Here is a 23850-nt window from a genome sequence, read left to right as displayed (position 1 = left end):
AAACACCTTTTTTCGAAGTTCAGTATACGGTTGCTTTGAGCCTTCGTAAGGTATCACGATTCGCTTCCGTAAAGCAGCACCATCAGAATGCAAGCGTCGAATAGGCGGCATTTGGTTCATGTGGCTCACTATTTTTATTTTTATTTCGTTGGCATTGAGCTGCTCTGAAGATGTTTATGTTTATACCTACAATGGATAAAAAAATAGATTTGAACTCACCTCTGCCTTGGTTTTGACACATTTCACCATTAATTTACTTCTACAACTCATTTTATGAACGAATTTTATCACTTTACAATGAGAAAATATTGAAAAGTCAAACGTTTCGTAAGAAATATATGACTAACTTCGCGGCGTTGAGAATAACTACTACAAGGAAAACTGCCCAACTGTCACTTGGTCATTTTTTATTGTAAAATATTACAAAGAGAAATGACCATGTGTCCAATAGTCAATTTTGCTTGGCAACAAAATGTGCAATAATGCAGATAGTCATTTTGATAAATTCGAGATAGTATGTTTCCAGAGTGAAATTCAGTTGGTCATTTTTTCCAGACAACCATTATGTTAGTAAGATGTCAAATAGTCAATAAAACCAATTTCGTAAAAAATGCACTTGGTCACTTTCTCTTGTATGACGACGATATATTAATAATTTAGTTGCTAGGACCCCAGACCCCTTGCAACCAATAATGGTGTCGAAATAACTTTTCATACAAAACAGAATTAACTGAAAATGAATTCAATTCTACTTAAAGATGGCTAAAAGTATTAAATATAAAATGCATTGGCATCGTGTTCTGATATATTCTAAAAGTTTCAAATGTCTAGCTAGTCGGAAAGTAAGTTAAAAATCGATTGCAAGATTTGTACCGGACAAAGAACCACCGGACAAATAAGAATACGAGCTAAGAAAAACGTTGCAAAAAGTGAGCATGTGCCGGCCTCACTCAGCTCGCGTTATTAATGGAAATTAAGAAAATATAGATATAACGAGGCCATATTATTGTTTTCTTATTTTGTCTTACCAATTAACGAGCATAATACCTATATCGCATATTTTCAAGACCAAAAAAACACAGTCAATGCAAGAGTATTTGACAAGTAACTGTGTTCCTAACCGTTGCACATTAAAATATGCTGAGTTTGCATACCAACTCTTGGAAAAACTGTATTGCATTTTTTTTCTAGGGTAAAATATATAAAATATAACAGTCCCACGATGGCCGCGCGGCTTAAGCGTCGGCCTATAACGTCGTAGGTCCCAGGTTCTAATCCTGGGTCTGAGAAGTACACAATTTTCAATTTGTGTATGAGTATGGACCTAATACGTTTAGCAAGTGGCTGACATCCATTTCTCGTAAAAACAAAATCTGTCGGGGCCCATATGATCTTATTTGGATCGGACATGGTCGAAAAAGAAGAAAATATATGTATTTTTCAAAACAGAAATCTCTGAAGACTGTTAACACGTCATGGACAAAAGCACAAACAACAATCGAACGACCTTATAACTTCTTCTTCTTCTTGGCTAATGATCGTGACTCAGATGATTTTGGCCTTCTGACAATCTTCTCCACGACTTTTCTTGGAAATTAGCGACACTCAAAGCCTTCATCAATATGAAACATGTGCCACTCTTGATTTTGTCTGTCGACCTGGAGGGGAGCTCTACCTCGCCCCCTTCGACCTTCAAATCAACCCAACATCGTGAGTTTTTGGAGATTGTGATTTTCTCTGCGGGCTATATTACCAAAATCTGAATAGGTAGTCCGGCGAAGGCAAACCGAGGAGGGTTTGTCACCATTCTGTAGTTCACTGATTATGGAGTCTTTGATATGTTTGGCTATCCACAAGATTCTTAGCATCCACTATCCAGCACCACATTACAAAACCATCTAGCCTTTGTCTTCACTGTCCCCTTAAGGATCAGAGGAATATTTTAATAAAAATAAATCAATGACAGAACTTTTAATAAGTATCTAAATCTATACAAAGTATGTTTGTTTGTTTTTTTTTTGTTCCTTTGTTTACATTCGATTCTAATTTGTTTCTTCTTTTGTTTGACTTTTTCTGCTGTCAGAATAATTTTCATTTTGACATTGAATTCCTAGATTAAAGTTATTTTGATATTTCAATCACATTTTTCAAAATGTGATTATTATTGATACAAGATGTACCTATATTAATCAACGAAGCGACTTCTTGCGAAGGTGAATACTTCAGCTAATTTACATAAATATTTAATTCTGAATTTATCTAAAAATATAAGTTGTAGGTAGGTAATTATTTTGAACATAGGAACATACATAATTTGAAAATATCTCAGCTCTAATACACCTACTAGAAAAAAATCTGATGCCCGATGGTACATGAACCCGTATCCACTGGATTTTCGCCAACATGTTTTACCAAGTAAGCCACGGGTGTCCTACCTAATTACCAAGTAGTTCTTACATCTTTAAAGTGCTTATCAAATTGCGTTCATTTTTAGCCATCGGCATTTGTTGTAAATCAAGGTATAAAATCTCTCCTAATTTTAGTTATTACGTACTTGCACTTGCTAATAATTTTTAAAAAGCTACCTATTTTTTTTATTTAACGAATAATAGCACCTGTACACGTGCATGGATTTACTGGCACCAATAGCTAAATTTATTGTAACAATTATAACCATTGCCCCCATAAGGGGGGGGGCTAACAGGGCTCTAGCCTGGGGGCCCGGGTTCAGGAGGGGCCTGGCGTGGCGAATCAACCAGATAAGTGAGGTAAACACACATCACAAATTTGCTTTAATAGCAAAAAAAAGTCGCTTCCTTCGATAGTGTTATTATTTAAAATCATGTGATTGTACGATACAATTTTTAATTGTGTATCGATAATCGACAACTCCAATAATTCAAATGGATGTATTAAAATTAAAATATACAAAAAGTCACTAAATATACACATTAATTTTACCGCGTACACCGTTTGGAAAACGCTACTGTAGAGCGTCACACTACCTTTATCCTTAGCGATAGGTAGGGGGGCTCGCCAAATATCCTAGCCTGGGGGCCTGCTTCATGATGTGGTGGGGCCCATGGTTATAACACTCAATACATAAATATGATAAACTACCCTCGATAGCCGCCGATAGCAGCCTTGTGTATAGAATAAATCAGCAGGTTTTTTCAAATTGTGTATATTCAATATAAAGAATGTTACATTTTCTAATTTAAAAATCATGTGCATTATTCATTGAATAATAAAAATAGTTTCATTATAATTATTTATGTATCAGCGACGTAATTTAATTGATTGGTAAAATACTGAAGCTGAAGATGAAATACAATTCAATAAGTCTAGTATGTATCAACTGAGAATTTTTTTAGCTACCCATCGTTTATCTCCTTCTTCACCACTGACTGACCTACACAAAATAAGAATTTAAGGGAAATAAAGAACATACCTACTAAAAACTATTTCTTTAGGGGAGCCTTGATTTGTCATGCCGTTACAACCAACAATGAAAATTTTTCAGAAGCACTGCCGTTAGCGGGCAACCATTCATTTTCGATGCGAAACACAATTAATAATCTTAAAACATTTTATTTTAAATGGGTATGTAAATTTTATTAAAAACAGATTAGAAAATACGTGTTTGTAAAAATATAAGAGGAATGACCAGATAATAAATATCTTATTCAAAACATCTTCATTAATGAAAAAATAAATGAACACTTGCTACGTATTTTATTTTACTTGTTTATTTTAATACTGTGTAACCCATGTATACGCCCGCAGTGGAGAAGCTGAGTAAATATGTGGGTGATGTTTTAATATTTATATGTATATCAAATCGTCACTGTTCTGACAGAAGACACTAATTCGAAAAAATGACATTGAGTTAGTTATACCAAAATGTTCCTTATTTCAAACTTTACCGTCTGGAAACCTTCTTAATAAATTAACAGTCTTTATTTTAAAGTCACCCTTTTTACAATTACTTAATAAACTCACATGATAGACCATTTCAAACCTTTTAACAACTTCAAAGTCAAATTACTCAAAACTAGTATTCTGCAGTTAGTGTGTTCTGCCAGAACAGAGACGAAATACCGTCCAACCTCTTTGGGTTGTATAGTACTGGGATAAAATTCATGTCTAAATAAAACACGGTTCTTGTCGCTTTACAGGAAGCATGGGGAGGTTTGGTTAGGTTTTCATTCTTAAATTCATGAATTATGCTAAAATCGGCCATGAAAATTGAATTACGAGTTCAAATTGAATCTAATAAAATTGGAGACCGTATAGTAAACGGTCATCTCTTTCCGATAAGAAAGCTCACGGCAAACAGTGCTACGGTGAAATGTAATAGGTACGTACAATTGTACAATGTAACCGTTTTTTTTCAAACTAAAATATCACATTCCAGCAGTGTGGGGAGAATACTAACAAAATCACATTGACATATTCGACGTGTTGCAGTCCAAACGAGTTTAGATGCGAGTATATGAGGGACTGGTTGTGGGTAAAGAATAAAATATAATCAAAACACAGTTAATAATTTTTTACAGTATTTATTTCATTCATCATTATTTTTATATACCATATTTTCGATTAAGACGGACTTAATGCATTAAAGATAATCATCACCATTCTTATCCCCTGCTTCAAGACAAAATCACAATTTTATTAATTCATTATTACAATAATAATAATAATTCTTTAAATCAACAAAAAAAAAAGACTTTCCCAATTTTATACAGATGTCAGAGCTAGCGTGCGCGATTCAGAAGAAATTACCAATACAAGGTCCTTTAATAACACTATCTAAGACTTCTAAAATACGCTATAAGAGGGTAATGATGACGGCCATCGGCCCGTAATTAGCATCACTGTTTATTTTATTATCCACATATATATATTTATAATTCATTGTTCACCATTTGCGGACAGGGGCCGCGCACCCGCCCCCTACGTCCCAGGTAAATATTTTAAATATCTAATTGCAATATTATAATTTACCCAGTCAAGTCTATGGTTAATATTCACAAGTTTTTTTTTAATATTTCTCTACGTCCGTGTTACTGCACACCCGCCTTCCGGGCGAATTCTCGCACACAAACAATCAGTGAAAGCTTTGTTAATTCATTCCGGTACGGAAACGTTCCAACACCTAATTTCGTTAAAAACGTTAAAAAGTCATTAAACTAAATAAATTAAAATGAAGAAGATAATACTTAATCCATCTGCTTTAATAAACAATCAGAACCGATTTCATTAATTTAAAAAGTACATTCAACCGAAACAAAAAATATATTTTCACAACTATGAACACAACATTGTAATGACATCATAATTATCTGACGATGTGAAAATATATCTTAGACATACGAAAGAAACAAGTTCTGATCATATTAAACTATATGAATTAGTTACTGTATTTAATCATGTTATTTCATTTAATACAAAAATTTTTAAAAAGTTAATGGTTAACTGTATAAAACCGGCATTTATATGGTAAAACTTCATTAGATTACGAACAAAATTAACGTTACAATTTTGTATATCATTACTTCTTTCGACTAAAACCCCATTCAATATTTTGAAGATGAGTTTGTAGCGTGAAATAGATTCTACCTCACAAACACCAGCTCTGTTAACTCATTTAGAGCTGACAATGCGACTGGCGCGTGGCCATTAGATAGCCATTAGATACTATTAGCATGATAATTAAATGTGGTAATTAACCAGTAATTAACTGGTCAGCAAGCAAGTCAATATTTTTGATAGTAAAACATTTATACATTATAATATAACAGAATTTAAACTCACATGTAAAATGAAATCGAATGCAGAAATTTATATGTGGCAATAATATTAAATTAGGTATATTCTACGTTTATGTTGTTTGTGTGCGAGGACTGCCCATCTGATATAAATTCAATATGCGTGAGGCGACATCCTTAGCTAATATGTTTTATTTACAAGTTCGATAAAATGTGGAATATACAATGAAGCCTACGCATATTATTTATTATACCAGGATTGCTAAAAAATACTACTGTAACGGTTACAGTTAGTTCAACGTGACAAGAACAGAAGACGTTAAAAAGGGTGCATCTTCATATTAAATGAGTATATTTCAATTAAGATTATCAACAAATTAAATATACACCGAATCGAATTGAAACATGATTTATAAATCATATTCTGTGTTTTAAAAACAATATGAAATTCGAGTTTGGGCCACGTCAAACTGAAATATATACGACATTCATAATTTAAAAACAAGCATTCGATATTAAAAAAAAAAAATTCATGAACCGAGATTTATAAAACCTAATTTAAAAAAAAAATTACAAACATATCCCATTAAGTAATTCGCATATATCATAATAAAATATAACGTAAGCATTGGCGTGCGATAAGCCCGGAGTCAATAGAAGCGATTCAAGAATTCTCTGAATATTCTATACAACAAATATCCATCTGGTCAAAAAAAATTAACTCTCCTCTACATAGACAGGTGACTGTGAAACTGGAGAAAAGGTTCCTGCGACTAACAATTAAATTGGCTACATTAAAGATTCATTTCTAGTAACCAACTATTAACGCTTCGAAGATGCAAACATTTTAACACAATTTTAGATTCACTTGGTCAATTAAATTATTTAATAAATGTGAAAATATCACCGAGATAAACTGTAAATGACCTCGATGGCCGCGCAGCTTAAGCGTTGGCCTATAGTGTCGAGGGTACCAGGTTCGAATCTTGGGTCTGGCAAGTATAAATATTGTTTTTCAATTTGTGTATGAGTCAGAGTATGGACGTAATAGGTTGAGCAAGTGGCTGACATCCATTTCTCGTAAAAAAACAAATTCTGTTAACGCGAACCTCCACTCTGTGGAGGCTCATATGAACTTATTAGGATCGGACATGGTCGGGGGATGATGAACAAGTATTTAGATGAACAATTGCGTATTTTATATTATATGTATTGTATATAATAACGAAAATTGGCTGATATAAACAAAGTTTATAGCCGCCGTCTTTCATTAAAAATAAGACACAATATATTACGTTTATTGAACATAATATTTATATTACATTTTATAACAATCAGGACCAATGTCTTCCTCTTTAACATCCGATGTAAGAATGTATTATTGAAATAAATGTAGCTGGTTAGTTAATGTAACGGTAAGTTATGCGGAACATTGTGTTTTATTTTAATTAATATGACGACGTCTTACAATTACACAGACGGAACATTAACTTTTACATGGCTACCAATTGAATCAAACTAAAATCGTTTCGATCTGTTCCATATCTTAGCCAGTCAGATATATGTTGTAAAAGATATTATGAAATTCATCAGTGATTATATTTGAATTTATTATATTGAAATCGGACTAACCGTACCCCTATGGCTACAGGATAACGTAAAACTTAAAATATGACGCCTGAGGCTGCGTATTCACCGAGTGGCAGACTGCGGCGACCGACTGTCGGTCGCTGCAACCCGGCGAGCACGTCGCCCGACATTTCAATTCGAGATCATATTACAAGGGAAATCGAGGCGTCGGCGGCATGCAGTATCACGTGCGGACTTCATCCTGATCACTTTCAACGCGGCGGACATTTAAAAAAAAAAACATAATCATCGGAGACATTACTAAGATTAAAGCAATAAAAAAACATAGTCTTTTCAACAACAAAATCTAAAAAATGGAGAATGTCCCATCACATAATATTATGATAAAACTTACACAATAATAAGAAACATACACTAAAACATAATATCGTCAATAAGAAAAAGTGTCCATTTTTTTTTTTATTTATCTTAAAGACAAAAATCACTTCATTTCAATATGTAATAACTAATTATTTACCTTGCGTACAAAGCGCGTCGTCTCGATGTGTTCACTCATTACACAGGAGCAAATTAAATACAGAATATTTCTCATATTACGCAATCAATAATATAATTAAATTCAATATATTTCATACATATCATGATCGGGGCTTACTATACTTGGGCTATATAAACTAAAGCGATATTTACACGAAACTAGAAGTACCGCATTCACATCCCAAACCAATTGGGCGAGCGTTAAACAATTACTCCAACTTCACAAAGTAATTTACTTACAAAACATTACAATAGATTGTTATTCCTTCGTAAACGAAACGAATAAGTAAAAACTGCCGCCGGATCGTCATCGAAACATCTAGATTCGGCGGTAAACTTTGAGAAATAGTTACATCCGCAATAACCGAAAAGATCATCCAAAATATATCACCCAGTTTCCACAAAGATATTAAATTTAAATTGCTCATAACAGAATCGAGCTTGATCTCATTCATTTCCAAAAAATTGTCTATTATTGAACAGTTGATTTCCTGTTATCTCATATTTTTTATTCCGCATATCAAATGTGTAAAATAATTTTTATAACAGGCGTCTGTTAAGTGAAACTTAAGTGTATCTCAAAAAGATAGTTTTATTGATATGTCATAAAATTAAATATATACAACTACAAATTCTACTTTATTACTCAAAAGAATACTTGATTTGCTTTGTTAAATTTACAGTACTGAATATTTTTTCATAACTAACAGAAAACTATATTTTTGAAATATGCCTTTCTTGCACTGGAACCTTATAACAATTTTAAACACACTGTAGAAACTGGGTGGTAAATACTTCAACATGAAATAAGTCTGTTTTTAAAAAGATACTAATGTAAATTCCACAAAATTTATTTTTTAGTTAACGACTTTTTCAGTTTTAACACCATTATCAAGATTATGTCTAATTTTAATAAAACTGATAATATTATTAATAGTATACAGTGATAAAATGGAATTGTAACAATTAAACGTTAACTCAATTAATGTATTATAAGTTTCCAATAGAGGTAAAGGAAAAATCATTACTTCATTTCAGTTAATCAGCCACTGTAGAGCAATAATGGCCTATGTCACATAACCGATTTACAAGTCAGAAGAAAACATTTTTAATCAAAATTAAATTACGTATCAAGTTTTGATTTAAAATATTCCATTTCGTGACTTGTGCTTCTCTTGCGCGAATAGAATTACAAAGTAGCACAAAAGCCGACATAAAAATGTGACATATGCCACTTTCGCTCTGCGAAAGTTAACTTAACTATTTCTCAAAGTTCGTAATAGATTGGTTAGTCGAAACAAATACAGGACTCGTCACCGTGTCAATTGGCTCCTTACATATTGTATAGAATGTTTTAAAGAGTACACATTTTTTTTTATTAATTGAAACGCAACGATTCAACGCGATAATTTTCAAAATACCCCACACCGCGTGAACTTGACTCATTCCGCGATGAACTCACAGCGACGCAAATGATTCCATAATTACCGACGCATGTACAAGAAGTCACAATTTACAATGAAAGCCCAATAAATGGAAAATAATATATACACAATATTCAAAGTAATTATAAAACCATGAAGAGTAATCATGGATCGTCTTGCACAGCCGGGAGTTCATCGAGAAATGAAAAAAATCCATTTCCATATTTACACAGTCCCGTCCAATTTTTATTTTCTTTATCGCGAAATAGTTTCACCTCATCTTCTCAATGTTTACGAGTCTCTTTTGAGATTATTATTATTATAATATTTAGGATAAAGTATTTCCGTTTAAAATGCAATAAAAAATAAATACCTATAAATATTAAAATTTAGTAAACAAACGTAAAACCATATAAATTGAATGTACGGAGATATAAATAATTCTCGATTAAAATTAGTCGCAAAATTAAAAAAAAAAAAAAAACATTTGATTTAAAATAAATTTAAAAAAGTGTAGAAATTTTCATTTGATTGAAGTGAACTTAAAGCTGTCTCAATCTTTTAAAACTACATATTTTGAAATCATGCATTGACGAAAAAAACAGCTAATCGTTATCAATTGAGATGCTGAGGATTGAACGAATACAAGTGCACAGTGAATAAACAAACTATAAATTTAAATACACATTTGAATATTCTATGTAACACTTCAACATTCTGTAAATGAGGCCTCATTCTCTAATAATCCATTATTAATAATTAACATTAAAAAATATTTATAGTATTTTAATATTTTGTAGTCGGGCCGAAACATTCAAATTATAAATAAATTTAAACCATTAGTCACTTGTACTTGTTCAATCCTCAGTATCATAGTTAATCGTTATTAATTATCAACTTTTTAGTTCTCCCCAAGTTACTTAGTGGGTGACTGTTGTCATAAAATGAATTATTTGAAGGATAGTTAATAAGAGGTACTTAATGTGAACTTATCGTATTACGGCAGACAGATACTATTATCTATTTCGGCACGGGTACGTTTTTTAGTCTGTTTATTTTGAGTTGTTTAACACTGTCGCTAAGACTCGGAGTCACTTCGATTAGAGTGGGAGCACTAGGGGTTCAGTCGCAGTCGAGAGTCAGGCGGCGCTTGATGACGCTGACTCCCTTGTCGAAGAACAGGTCGGTGAATCAGTCCTCGTCGCTGAGCGGTTCATACTGGGCGGACATGAGCGGCTTGGGCTCCTGGGGGGGCAGCGCGGGCGGCCTCGGGATGTCGGCCGTCGTCTCCGGGGGCGCCCCCGCCGTTCCTCCGCCCAATCCCGCCACGTTGAGGGCCGAATACGGATACGGATACGCGGAGAGGGGCGGAGGAGTGCTTCCGGGGGCCGTAGCCTCCTGGAGGCTGTTGGCGGTGGCCGCATTGACCGGAGCGCCGCGCTTGCCTTCGTCTTCCGTGCGCATGACTTCCACGATGCGGCTGTTGACATAGTCGAAAGCCCTCAGGTGTTGGGACTGGTGGTGGTGAGACGGCGGCTGGGCCGAGGGCAGGGAGGGCGGGTTGGCGGGCGCCTGGGGCGGGACTCCAGATCCTGGAAGGGGCCCGTAGCGTCTCGCCGCACCCGCTCTTGAGTCTTGCTGTTGCGGTTGACCCATTCTAAAAGATAAGCAAATTCATATATTAAAACATAAAAATATACAATGTTCCTATTCTCAAAAACAACACTTTCAAGCGAGTAGTTGGATCAAAAGATAGCCGGAATCTTTTCACCGCTGTTGAGCAACGGTGAACAAGTGGGCCCAAAAAGGTTCCATTAATAACGAGGATAGTCTATCAAACTAGGAGTCATCAACCGATGAAGGACAATGGAGAACCTCGCATGAAACGATGAAGGTGAAGGTCCACCTCGGACTGTAGTGCCAAAGAAAGAAAAAAAGAGCAAATATTACCTATTGATGTGATGATGCGCAGGCGTTGAGTTGGGTGTGGGCGAATGGGCATCAGGGTGCTTATGCGGTCCCTGACGAATAATGTGCCTCTCCTCGGGAACCGTCCGTCTCTTCCAGCCGTCAGCATCTCCTCCCGAACTCGTCAGACCCGACGTGTAAGGATTGTACCTGCAGATACGGCATCATCATAAAACAATAAAATACATTGGTAACCAATTCGAGTTCAGAATTTATATTGCCAATATTTTGGACATTTAATCATTGTTCATGGAGTGAAATTAAAATTGTGTTGAAATATTTGCAGTTTTTGACAGATGAAAAAGATAATTGTTGCGTTAATATTGTTGCAAAATCCTCATCAAACTTTCCCATACTATACCAGTCCATATTCCTTCTGTGCACCTCATTATTTACAGCTGGAAATGAATTTGCAATTCGAAATGACTGACATCCGAATTCTTTCACTATCTGTTTCAAATAATTTTGGTACAACAAAATAATTTAACCAACCTTCCAGAAGATCCGTAGAGGGAACCCGGCGAGCTGAAATCCTTGGCAATGATGGAATCGGTGAGCTCGCCTAACGTGATGGACTTGGTCTGCGGAGCACTATCAAGATCCACGACGCTGATCATGGCGGGAGACAGAGCTTTCCTCTGCAACTGCTGTTGCTGTTGTTGCTGCTGCTGCTGCTGTTGTTGTTGCTGCTGTTGCTGTTGCATTTGCTGTTGTTGTTGCAACGGTTGGGGAGGCGGCGGAGCCTGCTGTTGTTGAGTGGGCGGAGGGTTCTGGTCAGCAGGATTAGCTTCGCGGTGATAGCTCTGCAAAATACGATTAATAGTGTAAAATTTATAATTCCCTTGTTTTTCATTTTTCTGCAATTCATACATTCAGTTATTTTTACTAGTAGAAAGCACAAAATCAAGCTCTATAATTCGCCGGTATTCGATAGTCAAATTCAGTAGTCCGCCGCGTACAAGTATACAACGCAAATTAGACGGGTTTATTTGGACACTTCTCCTTCGTAAAACGTACGTTCATCGCGAAGAAATGTACCAGGGAGGAGAGTGCCCAAGGACTGCATCAAAATTATGCCGAGCTCCAATGCAACCGGGACACACAAACTGAAGCTTTTGGTCATAGGGAAAGCCATGAATCCCAAGCCAATCAAAAATATCTGCCTCACTGAACAACTGGTCGTGTCAAGTGATTTAGTTAATAAACTTAGTTTGTAAAAATGTATAATTTAGTAAATACTTGATTTTGATTATAAATAAAACCGTAATTATTTGCTAGTACAAATTTCTCAAAAACAAAAACTATTTTTACGAAATACCTGTTTTAATTTTTAACATATTTTGTATGTATGCACTATAATCAGCCGCTTTCACTAATTGGAAACTTGTCTGTTTTTTAGGGTGGCCGATTACTGAGAGTACTGTTTTTAGAAATACTTCCCCAGCTAAAGTAATCAGTCATAATTATAGATAGTTTGTTTATTAATTAACGCCCACGGTGGCCGCGCGGCATGAGCGTTGGACTATCATGCCGTGGGTCCCAGGTTCGAATCCTGGGTCTGGCAAGTACACATATTGTTTTTCAATATGTGTGTGGGTCAGGGTATGGACCTAATAGGTTGAGCAAGTGGCTGACATCCATTTCTCGTAAAAACAAAAATCTCTTAATACAAACCTCTACTCTGTGGAGGCCCATATGATCATATTAGGATCGGACATGGTCGAAGAAGAAGAAGTTTATTAATGAATGTTTCACTCGGCAAACACCCCAAGTGTATTCATAAAAAAGTGGAGATTGATCATTTTCATTGGGCAGATTGACAGAACTGATGGGTAAGCTGTTAGAGCCGGCATCTGTATCTCTGGTAGCTGAGTTCCTATTATTTTGATTGTGATAAAAGAATGTCTACTTACGTTGATAGGCAGGAAGGCTCGAGGGGGCGGATTGGTGGGCTCCGAGCTGGTCTGATTGATCTGCTGAGTGATGATGGCATCAATGAGATTCGCCGCCGTCAGCCCGTCTGACTTCAGAAGCCTCGTATTTGAAGAAATCGGTCTGAACACACAAACATAAATTACTTACTATAATGCGTTTGCACAAAAAAATAGGACATTGTAATTCAATACAATACACTAATATTTAGCTTTATCGCCAAGATTTATGTTCTTGAAGAGTTAGTTAGTACCTATAGAATCCATTACAAAAATAAATGCATTCTACGTGTCTTTTGTCAAATTTTATGATGTGTTCGTTATCTGGTCCAAACATTTACATCCTCAATTATATATTTGTACACAAACAGTTTTGTTTTTCTGGTTATCTGAAAAGCTCCTCACTAAGTACCTAGATTTACTCATACGGCGTGGATATTTTTTATGACATCCACTGAACTTGTTACATTTTTATTATGTTAAGTAGGCTTGAATAATCCAGAGTTATACCCTATCCATGGAATAAGCCAAACCGAATCGTTTATTACCCTCCAAATTTACGCTGTTTCCGTTTACAACCATTTACTAACTAGTCGAGTGTTCATGGAAGTGCTTGCGAAACTGTATACAGACATTGCTTCGTGTTCCGTAATGCTTCACTCAAATCACAGTGTTCGGGTATGCTCGCATATTTGGATCAAGTATTCATTCTACCAAAATCAGAAGAATATCTTTCTCTATGGTCACCTTTTAACAAGTTTGATGTCTATGGACGCTTAAACGTCAAACAAAAAGGACACAGGACGTAATTTTTGCATTTTGCCGCGAGATACCTCTAGTAGTAATACAATGCTAATATTGAAAATGAAAGATGTTAAAATCGCTACAACATTTACATACTCATTATTTCTTATATTAATTGATTTATATTACATTATGGCCGGATAATCCGAATGCCGAATAAACGTTATTGAATAAATATAATCATTATATCATCATCATAATCAAATATAATACTCTTGAGAAGTAGGTACATGATTACTATCGCAGAAGGTAGGTACCTATCTAAACAAATAAAAGTAAATGCTAATGGTAATAGTATACCATGTATTATGCATAAATCGTTTCCAGCACAATTATAATATGAATTGAGTTATTAAAATATATATATATGTATATATATATATATATTAATTAGATTTTCATTCATCTGCGTCTGATATGTATTTACTAACGAAACTTTTGAATCCGAAAGCATTATCGCTTTTACGAAATTTACGGCGTTGTAGATTAATTTCATCCCCGGAAGCAAAGTTTAGTAATAAAGAAAGCAATCATGATTGAATAAAATGAAGCACCATAGGATCAATTGTAAAATAGATAATACCATTAGACAATAAACAAAATAATTCACTGAATCATAATGAAATACGGAAAAAAACAAGTACGTATGACAATTATTATCAACAAACGCGGGCTGTCAGTTGCAATCTGTCAAACATCGACTCTGCCATATTTAGCAATCGGTTCGCTAAACTTATGGTAGAGGGGCATTCTGTGTACGGATTCAGCGAGATGCTTATATGCAAAATCTGGATGAACGCAATTATACGTTTTGCACGCAATCTGGCGTAAAATCGCATTCGAAAATATTGGGTGGATGGCCTATTAGATAGATGTCACTTCGTTATTTAAATTTAATGTGAACAAATCTCCATTCTTTCTAGCACTAATTACATTTGGGGTTATTAAATTATTAGTCAAATGAGTTCTTTATAAGTCAACGTAAATGTTAAACAATCATTTGCTATCGAGTCTTCCCTACTAGTATTTTTAAGGTTAGCGCTAAAAAATCGCTTAGTAAGGAGTCTTCACCATACGCCAATTACACAATTGTCTTGAAAAAGAAGCAGATTACGTTATATCTGCAGCACATGACTGAGTTCACGCGTAATTCACTTGTCGTGGGAAAAACAGAAGAAATGGAATGTTATTATTACCTATCTCCTCTGTCATGCATTCTGGCGGGAGGCGGATGAGCGGTGAATGATCCAACAATCAACCGCGCTGTCTCGCGCTCCCTTTCAACACGAATCCGCTCATCGTCACTCTGAAACAAACATGGATATTATTACGAGATTACAGACCTTTTGTTGCTTGGCATTAGGTTTGAAACATTTTGTAAAGTAAGTCTCAGCGACGACATATTAAGACAACCACTCGTAGTTGATTATCACATCAGTGGTTATAGCTGCAGTCCATTGTGTGAATCAAAGTGTGGAGTGTTTGAGCATGGGGAACGTACCCAGAAAAGTGTAGGGGTCAGCGATGAGTGACTTGAGGCACGATAAAATAATAAGACAGGATACAAACGGGCCTCAGTCGCAACGGCTTAGCTGTGAGCAATGTAAACTCCAGACGACACATGTAAACAATACAGATATAGTGGTGGTTAGTAATAAAAAAAAAAACAAACCTGTGCTTGCAACTGTTGCTGCTGCTGTTGCTGCTGCTGTTGTTGCTGTTGCTGCTGCTGTTGTTGCTGCTGTTGTTGTTGTTGTTGCTGTTGTTGCTGCTGCTGTTGTTGTTGCTGAAGATGTCTCTCTCTTTCTTGCATCTGAATGTGATGCTGGTGCTGTTGTCTCTCCCTCTCCCGCTCCCTGTCCCTCTCCCTGTCCATCTGCATCTGCCTGTCTCTCTCCCGCTCTCTCTGCTCCTGTATCTGCCTCTCTTGTATCTGTCTCTCCTGTATTTGGATTCTTTCTCTCTCTCGGTGCTCGCGCTCCCTATCGATCTGCAGCTGCTGTCTCTCTCTCTCCCTCTGCTCTCTGTCGACTTGTATCTGCCAGTCGCGCTCCCGGTCGATCCTGTCTTGGTACGCCTGTTTTGATTGAGCCGCCTGGTGCTGGGCTCTTCTCTGACTATCCATAGCCTGCAAACACAATACACAGTTACAAGAGATGCAAAAACATTAAAGAATATAACAATATGTCTCAAAATTATACATATTGGACCTAACAATGACTAAACCTACAAATGAAATGAGATCAAGAATCATGGAAGTCAATTGATTACCAATCAAATTATTGGAGATAAATTGATATAACAGTATAAACTTTTTTGATTCATGACGTATTGTGCTATGTTGCTAGTATTAAAAATATGTATAAATCAAAAAATATCCATTCGTCAGCCTGGTGACAATACTAAACACTCTTTTCTCATATTTTTTTTATTTAAAATGCCACTGCAAACTATTACCGATCATATTTAGCAGTGGCGAAGGGTGGAGGTAGGCTGTTAAGATTCGCTATAAATAATGCACACTAAACTTTTTTAGTCATATGTATTTGTTTTTATTGAACTAAGACTACAATTTACAGATGGTGTTAGTTAGTTTTTAAAAATCAATTAAACCCGGTCTAAACGAAACCATAATAGTTTTGGTCTAATTTGGGCAATACGACAAAATTGTGCACACTTTTTCATTCATAGTTATTTGTTTTCATTGTATTACAAATACATATTACACATATTATTGGTTAATTTTTTTAATTCATTAAGCCCTGCCTAAACCAAACTATAATAAATAAAAATATTATTCTATTTATAAAATATTCAAAGTTATGTATGATTTAATTGCATAATTTTAGATATTTTATAGATAGACATGTATTTTTTGACTATTATCTATTATGGCTTGGTTTCTCAGGGTTTAATTGAATTTTAAAAACTAACCAACACTATCTGTAAATTGTAGTCTTATTTCAATGAAAACAAATATGTATGTGTGAAAAAGTTTAATGTGCACTGTTTATGGCGGATCTTAACAGCCTACCTCCACCCTTCGCCACTGATATATAGTGACATAACAAATTGCTGACTGTACATACTGGCATATCATTTTAGTTTCATATTATATTGTTATAACGGACAGTATTGAAAGGGCGCGCCACACATGGCCGTCCTCGGGAACTCAGGGCTTCAAACCGGAATTGTCGAGCCGTATGTGTGCAGTTTTATTCTGCCGAGAATTCAAGAAAATGGTCAAACTGACATTTCACAATCGGAGCAGACGATCGGCGTGAGTCGTAATTTCAATGGCATAAAAAGGAGAAGAATAGAAGTATAATGTTACCTGTTGTCTTTGCATCTGTTGCACCATTTGCTGTTGCTGAGACAGCATACCTCGGTGTATCCGATCGTGCTGGTACCTGCAACAAAAACAATCATTTTTATTTTGTTTACACAATTTTTAAACATCTACCGCCTTTTTTATTATCAAATTACAACACCTACATACATGTGCACAAACAGCGCCTTTTAAGGATACAAAACGTGGCTGCCTGTCCTCAAAATATTTACTGAAAGCATCAGATTTCTGCACAAACACAATATGCAAGGTATTTCAAACCAAATGACAGGAGTAAAAATATTTACTGAAAGCATCAGATTTCTGCACAAACACATGCATGGTATTTCAAACCAAATGAAAGGAGTAAAATTACACTGATAATTTTAATAATCATTGAATTCTCAACAGAACCATGAGTGGAGTCCAAGAAACTAATCTATGTGTACGACACCATCATCCTATAACGAATAGCTAAATCCACTTTCACCAACAAACATTTCCATCGAAATTAGTCAATTCATCAGGCAGTCCAGTGGCGAAGACTCTATCTATACCGAGGTTTTATTTAACGTTAACGTTGACTACAAATTTGTACGTTTGTAATTGTATCGGCACAGTAAATAGATATACTTACGGTGGCTCTTTATGTAAGGTATGCGGTACAGGCAATGATGGTTGCTGGACTGCCACATCTACGAGGGATGAGAACGCTTCGTGACCTTGAAGAAGTAAACAATAAAATTTTTAATAAACTTCAATAATATTCATTAATTTGTATGGTAGCAGGTTTTCAATGACAAAAGAATTGAAAATACACGACATGATATTGTGATCAATTTTGCATACGATATAAGATGTAACGCACTGCCATATTTGCAACAATACACCCTAGCAGTGCTAACCCACTTGTCTATACTATGTGTGAGAATTTTTCAAGGGTGATATTATAATACTGAAAGGAAACTGACCTGGCGGTGGATAGTGATGCATGGACCTCATATTCTGGTGCGGCGAAGGCGGCTTAGCGGGTTGCTGAATGGGTGCGGCTGTGTTGTGCCGTTGGATCACGCCCTCGCGCCGCTGTATCTGCTGTTGATGCTGCTGTTGTTGCTGCTGCTGTTGCTGTTGCTGCTGCTGCTGCTGCTGCTGCTGCTGCTGCTGTTGTTGTTGCTGTTGCTGATGAGGACTTACAGCACTACTGGAAAGAAGAATGCTCATTTTATTAATTAATTATGTTAATATTATATTATTAATTACTTATTTCATATTTTTGTACAGTGTCGAGAGAAACGCAAGGCAATTGATGCTTTTAAGAGCATATTACAAACTGATCGATTGTCCAGAGACTCTAAATAAAGTAATAGCTGTAAACAAAATGTCTTTAATGCATTTTTCAGACATATTGCTTGTCATGATCTGAAGAATATGAAGATGTATGATCTTGGGAGCCTTGAGAGGAGGCAAAGCGGAGGAAAGACAACTAAGTGAGTGAGCTTAGTGGGAGTAATCTTCAATCTGCTCCGAGAAAAGCAGATTGAAGACCATGAGGAGAGATTTGATCGGGCAGAAGATGGCTGCATTTTCAAAATTGCAACGATTTTCATCCTTGAGAGAACGAACTGAGAAGAAGGTATTATATTATAGGCACTCAAATCAAACAACCACCAACCATGTCTACCGTGAATGACAAATATTAATTGACAGAGGTGTGCATGAGTGCATTTGAGCACCTGAAAAATGTCTTCAAACACAAGCTCCCTCCCAAGGTAAAATTTAGATCTGGATTGATAAACAGTTAAGATTTGTGAAAGTATGTGGTAATACAACGCATAGGACCGGGAGGAAAGGGCTTGAAGAGCTATTCATCCAGCGGTGGATTGATCCACTCTGGTGATGAAACAAAATAGATACAAAAGCAAATATATAACGAATAAAGTCTGCATACCTATTGAGGTGTTCAGCAGGTGACCCTCTGGTGGAGATGTAGGCGGGCTGGCGAGTAGGCGGCTGCTGGTCTTGGCTGGCACGGCGCTGGTGCTGACCATGCATCTGCTGCGAGGTGATGTAATCGGCCATGATGATAAGCCGCTGCTCGTGGGAGGGCGGCCGGGAGGAATACGGGGTCGGAGAGGTGAAGGTGCCACCGGGTGGAGCTATCCCACCCCCCACGCCGCCACTCGCAGATGGCGACGCGGACTGCGGGACGGGCAACTGGGAGTAAGGGCTGAAAGTCCCGCTCGGAGGCGGGTTTTGGCCTCCGGGACTCTGCCTCTTGTCCCCACTCCCCCCTCGGGGGCCAAAATACTCATACAGACGCTTGTCTTGCATGTGGTAAGGTGACATGTGGACGGGGGTACCCTGCGTTATGGATCCGATCTTGGCTTCAGGCGGGGTCTGCCTTAGAATACCATCAAACCGCGGGCTGAGGTTCGAAGAGTTCTGCTGCTGCTGCAGGTGCGAAGGTTGCGAGTTGACAGGGGTGCCATGCGTGATGGACCCTTTCGGCCCGTGGGGACCAGTCTTGGGACTGAGCCGCGGGGCCGCCTTGGAGATCTTCGCCTGGGACATCGGCGACTGGATCCCGAGACCCCTCTGTGGCATTTGGGAGATGTTGTGCTGGGAGACCGGCACCGCCGAAACATATATAGAGGGCGATTTGGACATTCGATTTTGTTCAGCACTGTGATGGTAACTGATGTAACTGGGGTCCGAAGTCCTGAAAACTGTAACTGTCGGCGGCTGTCCTGATGCAGGAGACAGTGGGTGATGCGACGGATGCAGTGATTTGGAATGGGCAGGAGGCGGGGGTCCGCCAAAGCTCTGATCCCGAGGTTTCTTGATGCTCAAGTCGAGGGTCTGCGGCTCCTGGTCACTGCTCTGCCTCTGTATCTGGACGACAACTAGCCCCTCTTTGGGGGCTTCCTGAGGTTGTTGAGGTTGCTGGTTCGAGACGGGCGTGATGGTGGCGGCGATCTGCGGACTGTGCAAAAGCTGCTGCTGATGTATGGTCTGCTGATTGTGCCCGTGAGAATTGACTACGCTGAGGGTAGCCAAGGAGTCAGCACCTTGCCGGTGTCCAGAAAGAGGCTGCGTGATTATGTTTTTACTCATATTGGCACCGGGTTCCTGTCGGTATTCCCTGACGAAAGTGATATCACTTCTGGAATCATTATTAGTCTGCATGATCGACGAGTTCATCTTCTGCGAGTTATTCTGAGGAGGCATGCCACTAGATTTGCTCATCATCTTCAACTCGATGACGCTCATCATGACGTCTTTGAGGGTAGACGTGGCACCGCCGTCCGCTCTGGGAGGAATGCCCGTTTGCAGTCCCCTCAGCGGTCCGTTGTGCTGGTTGGGTATTCCAGGCACGGCTGTGATGGTGGCCTGCGAGGGGTAGGGCGCGGGCGGCGGCGCAGAATGGAGAACGCCGGTCGGTGACTCGTTCTCTTCGTCGGCCGTCTCGGTGGCGGAGCTGTCATACTCGTCTTTGGTGACGGTGAGCTTGCCCGGCGGTTGGAGCGGCAGGCCGATGGGATGCGTCAGTATGGTGGGGCTCGACATGCTTTCGGCGCCAGTCGCCGGCAGCATATCGGCGACTCTGGACTTGTCTTCCGGAGTCCGATTTATCAATAGCGCCGGCGGGAACGCCGACGCCGAGATGACAGAATCGACCGCCATGGGCTCCGCTCCCAAGTCCGCTTCGTTCTTGACTTGCGGCAGTGGGTGGTTGGGCGATTCCGCCGAAGCGGTGTCGGAATTGTGAGGTTCTACGTTTTCATCGCAAGAAGACGTGCTGCTGCCGCTCTCTTCTTCGTCAGTCAAGATGGGTTTAGCCTCGTCGCCGAATTTCAACTTGTTGTACTCGGACACGGCGAGGTCGAGGCCGTGCTTTTTCCTGTACTTGTAGTAGAAATTTTTGACTTGGTTGACCGGCTTGGCCATGACTTCTGCGATGGTCTTCCAGTTGGTGTCGTTGTCCTGCAGGAGCATCTTCATCTTGACGATGTCGTCCTCGGAGAAGCTCGCTTCCGAGTCGGCCAGGTGGTCGGCTGGGTCCAGCTGCAGGTGAGGAGCGAGCCGTCGAGTTATTCTCTTGAAGCATGCCACACAGCATTTTGTCAATGTTGGAGGAATTTCTACAAGAATAAAAAAACAGTGATAGATAATAAAATCGATAAAACCATCACGGGTCAGTACGTATAACATTATTTTATCTGGTTATTAATATTAGACAAATGGAGTTACTCACGTAATTCTGCAATAACTGGGTCTCTTATCTCGGGGGGTAGTTCTAACCACTTGGGCGGTAAGTGGCGTAATCGTTTCGCCCTGACTTTCGAAACAGGGCACGTTGGATTCGGACATTTCGTATACCTGCAAAGTGTACATATAATTAAGATCCAATCCAGTACTCTTAAAACGCTATGAAGCACTAACATGAGAGCGTGCAGCAAGCAAACACGATAGTTTGTTTTCCTCTTCATTCAAAAAAAAACCATCGCAATAAACTATGGCATCTTCACTTCCACATCCCACTATCCCGATAAAGGTTATTGGGTACACTAAAATGTAATGTATTTATAACAATCTATATTGGGAACATATCAAAATGTGTCTATAATACATGTCCAAAGTCAAAAGTCAAAACTTCAAATATTGTGGGAAGATCGAAATATTCCTACCACTGAATAAGACATAGTTGCATATTTTAAAAGCACCAATTATTTTTGTGTACCTACCGATTCCATAATTGGAAAAAAAAAAAAAAAAAAACCTGTGATAAGACGAAAACCTAAGCCAGCCCTCAATGTAACTGGAAAATTTTGTAAGCAAATAAATATTGAATGAATTGAAAAAAAAAAACAGACCAGTAACAATAATGTACACATTTCCCAACTCTGCCAACCTAAATTAAGGGCCTACACAAAGTTACTCAGTTATCAACTGCAGTCTTTGTGACATCTTTACATGAAGCACTAAATACCCAAACTAGGTAATGGTAACATGTATTAATTAAAGTATGGCTTTGATGCTTCGAATGTATCGTATACAAAATCCAAGAGTGTTAATCGACTATTTCTGTTTTGTTACTGTCTAAATTTACATAATAGTGGAGCTATTTACGCGGTTGACCGGCTGACTCGCGCATATACAAATGCACCGGGAACCAAGTTGACTAGATTAGACTTCAGTGATAATTAATGAAGTATTGTTTTTAAATAATTTATTATTTAAATGTTATTTCTTTATTGAACATACATAATTTTGAAAACACTGTAACCAATAGAAACAAACATTATAACCAATAGAAAAAATCTTTTTGAAAATTGCAAGATCAAGGAAGCTACAACACTAAAATATCTTGGAGTGATCCGTGACGTCGGTTAGTAATTAAAGTAACGCCTACTTTGATTTAAAATACAAAAGCCGATAGCCAATATTAGCTCAATTTAAAAAGCGCTTCAGAGAGTATTATAAGACCCATTAGTTAAAATTTGTCATAATTAAGTATGGTACCTTTAGCACAGTGGTCTATATGCGTCGGCGCGAAACCCGAAAACTGCAGGGTGGGGTGGGGGGCTTTTCTATTGGTTATAATGTATTTTCTCAGGACTGTTTTCAAAATTATGTATATTCAATAATTAGAATATTACATTCTTAAATCTTGTGAATTATTCGTTAAATAAAAAAAGTAGGTAATTATTTCTTAATGTTTACGAATCTTTTAAGGAGGACAACATTCAAATTGCATACATTACTATGAAAATAATAATACTGATAGAGTGTAATCCAATGTTTATGAAATAATGCTTATAACTTGGTATAGAAAACAGTTGCATTTTTGAAACCTATTTCACATATAAATGTGTATACTTAACAATTTACGTGAAATCATTTTCAGCCACGTATTCCCAGCACCTGAACTATAGAGAGGATTCGGTTATTTTGAAGTGATTTACTCTACTATTACAATATGCTTTACCTCGATCTGACCCACTTGCAGTGGCAAGTCTGACAGACCCTGGCTCCCAGCGGCAGAGCGTCCTCTCTGAGGCCGTAGTGGTGCGCCTGCCCCCGCGCGAGAGGCCTCGTCTGCGCGCACCTTTCCGCCCTGCACACCGCGCACGAAGAGCTCGCGCCCTCCAGCCCTTTGTCCGCTCCTGAAACAACAGAAAAAAACAGCAAATTAATAATAGTATTTACAATCACAATAAGTATTGCTAATTCAATATCTCACTGTTCCGAGCTCTACAGTGTGACCCAATGTCGTACCCCCACTTGATATACGGAAAATTGTGACCCACTTCAAACTTGAAACTTGCCCGTAGCGAATCAGGAGGATATCTGGATCAGGACACTTAGCTTATAGTAATAAAAAAAATCGATCTAGGAATCGTGCATACTTTAATGCTCGCTATTCACAACCAAAGTCTCGGTTCTACCACGGTATACGCTTGAAAGAATTTTGAAACTTGATAACTATTTAT

General features: G+C 37.8%; 1 protein-coding gene across 6 annotated transcripts in view; it reads right to left on the bottom strand.

The window, feature by feature from the left end:
* Positions 1 to 10121: 10121 nt before the first annotated feature.
* Positions 10122 to 23850, bottom strand: part of Smr (nuclear receptor corepressor smrter) — a 436555-nt gene continuing 422826 nt past the window's right edge. For all 6 annotated transcript variants that reach the window (XM_085950580.1, XM_085950577.1, XM_085950576.1 and 3 more), the window contains 12 exons: positions 23346 to 23523; positions 21612 to 21736; positions 19305 to 21498; positions 18328 to 18557; positions 17994 to 18078; positions 17363 to 17438; positions 15701 to 16156; positions 15225 to 15334; positions 13207 to 13348; positions 11786 to 12096; positions 11276 to 11443; positions 10122 to 10982 (listed from right to left, as the gene is read on the bottom strand). In XM_085950580.1, the coding sequence (XP_085806706.1) occupies positions 10517 to 10982; positions 11276 to 11443; positions 11786 to 12096; positions 13207 to 13348; positions 15225 to 15334; positions 15701 to 16156; positions 17363 to 17438; positions 17994 to 18078; positions 18328 to 18557; positions 19305 to 21498; positions 21612 to 21736; positions 23346 to 23523 (4541 nt within the window). In that variant the 3' untranslated portion in view covers positions 10122 to 10516. The remainder of the gene's footprint in view (positions 10983 to 11275; positions 11444 to 11785; positions 12097 to 13206; positions 13349 to 15224; positions 15335 to 15700; positions 16157 to 17362; positions 17439 to 17993; positions 18079 to 18327; positions 18558 to 19304; positions 21499 to 21611; positions 21737 to 23345; positions 23524 to 23850) is intronic.

The sequence above is a fragment of the Rhyacophila brunnea genome, unplaced genomic scaffold, assembly GCF_057557595.1.
Source record: "Rhyacophila brunnea isolate RB1 unplaced genomic scaffold, BYU_Rbru_1.0 scaffold_23, whole genome shotgun sequence".
Taxonomy (NCBI): domain Eukaryota; kingdom Metazoa; phylum Arthropoda; class Insecta; order Trichoptera; family Rhyacophilidae; genus Rhyacophila; species Rhyacophila brunnea.
The sequence above is the reverse complement of the archived record's forward strand: the minus strand, read 5'-3'. Positions and strand labels throughout refer to the sequence as shown.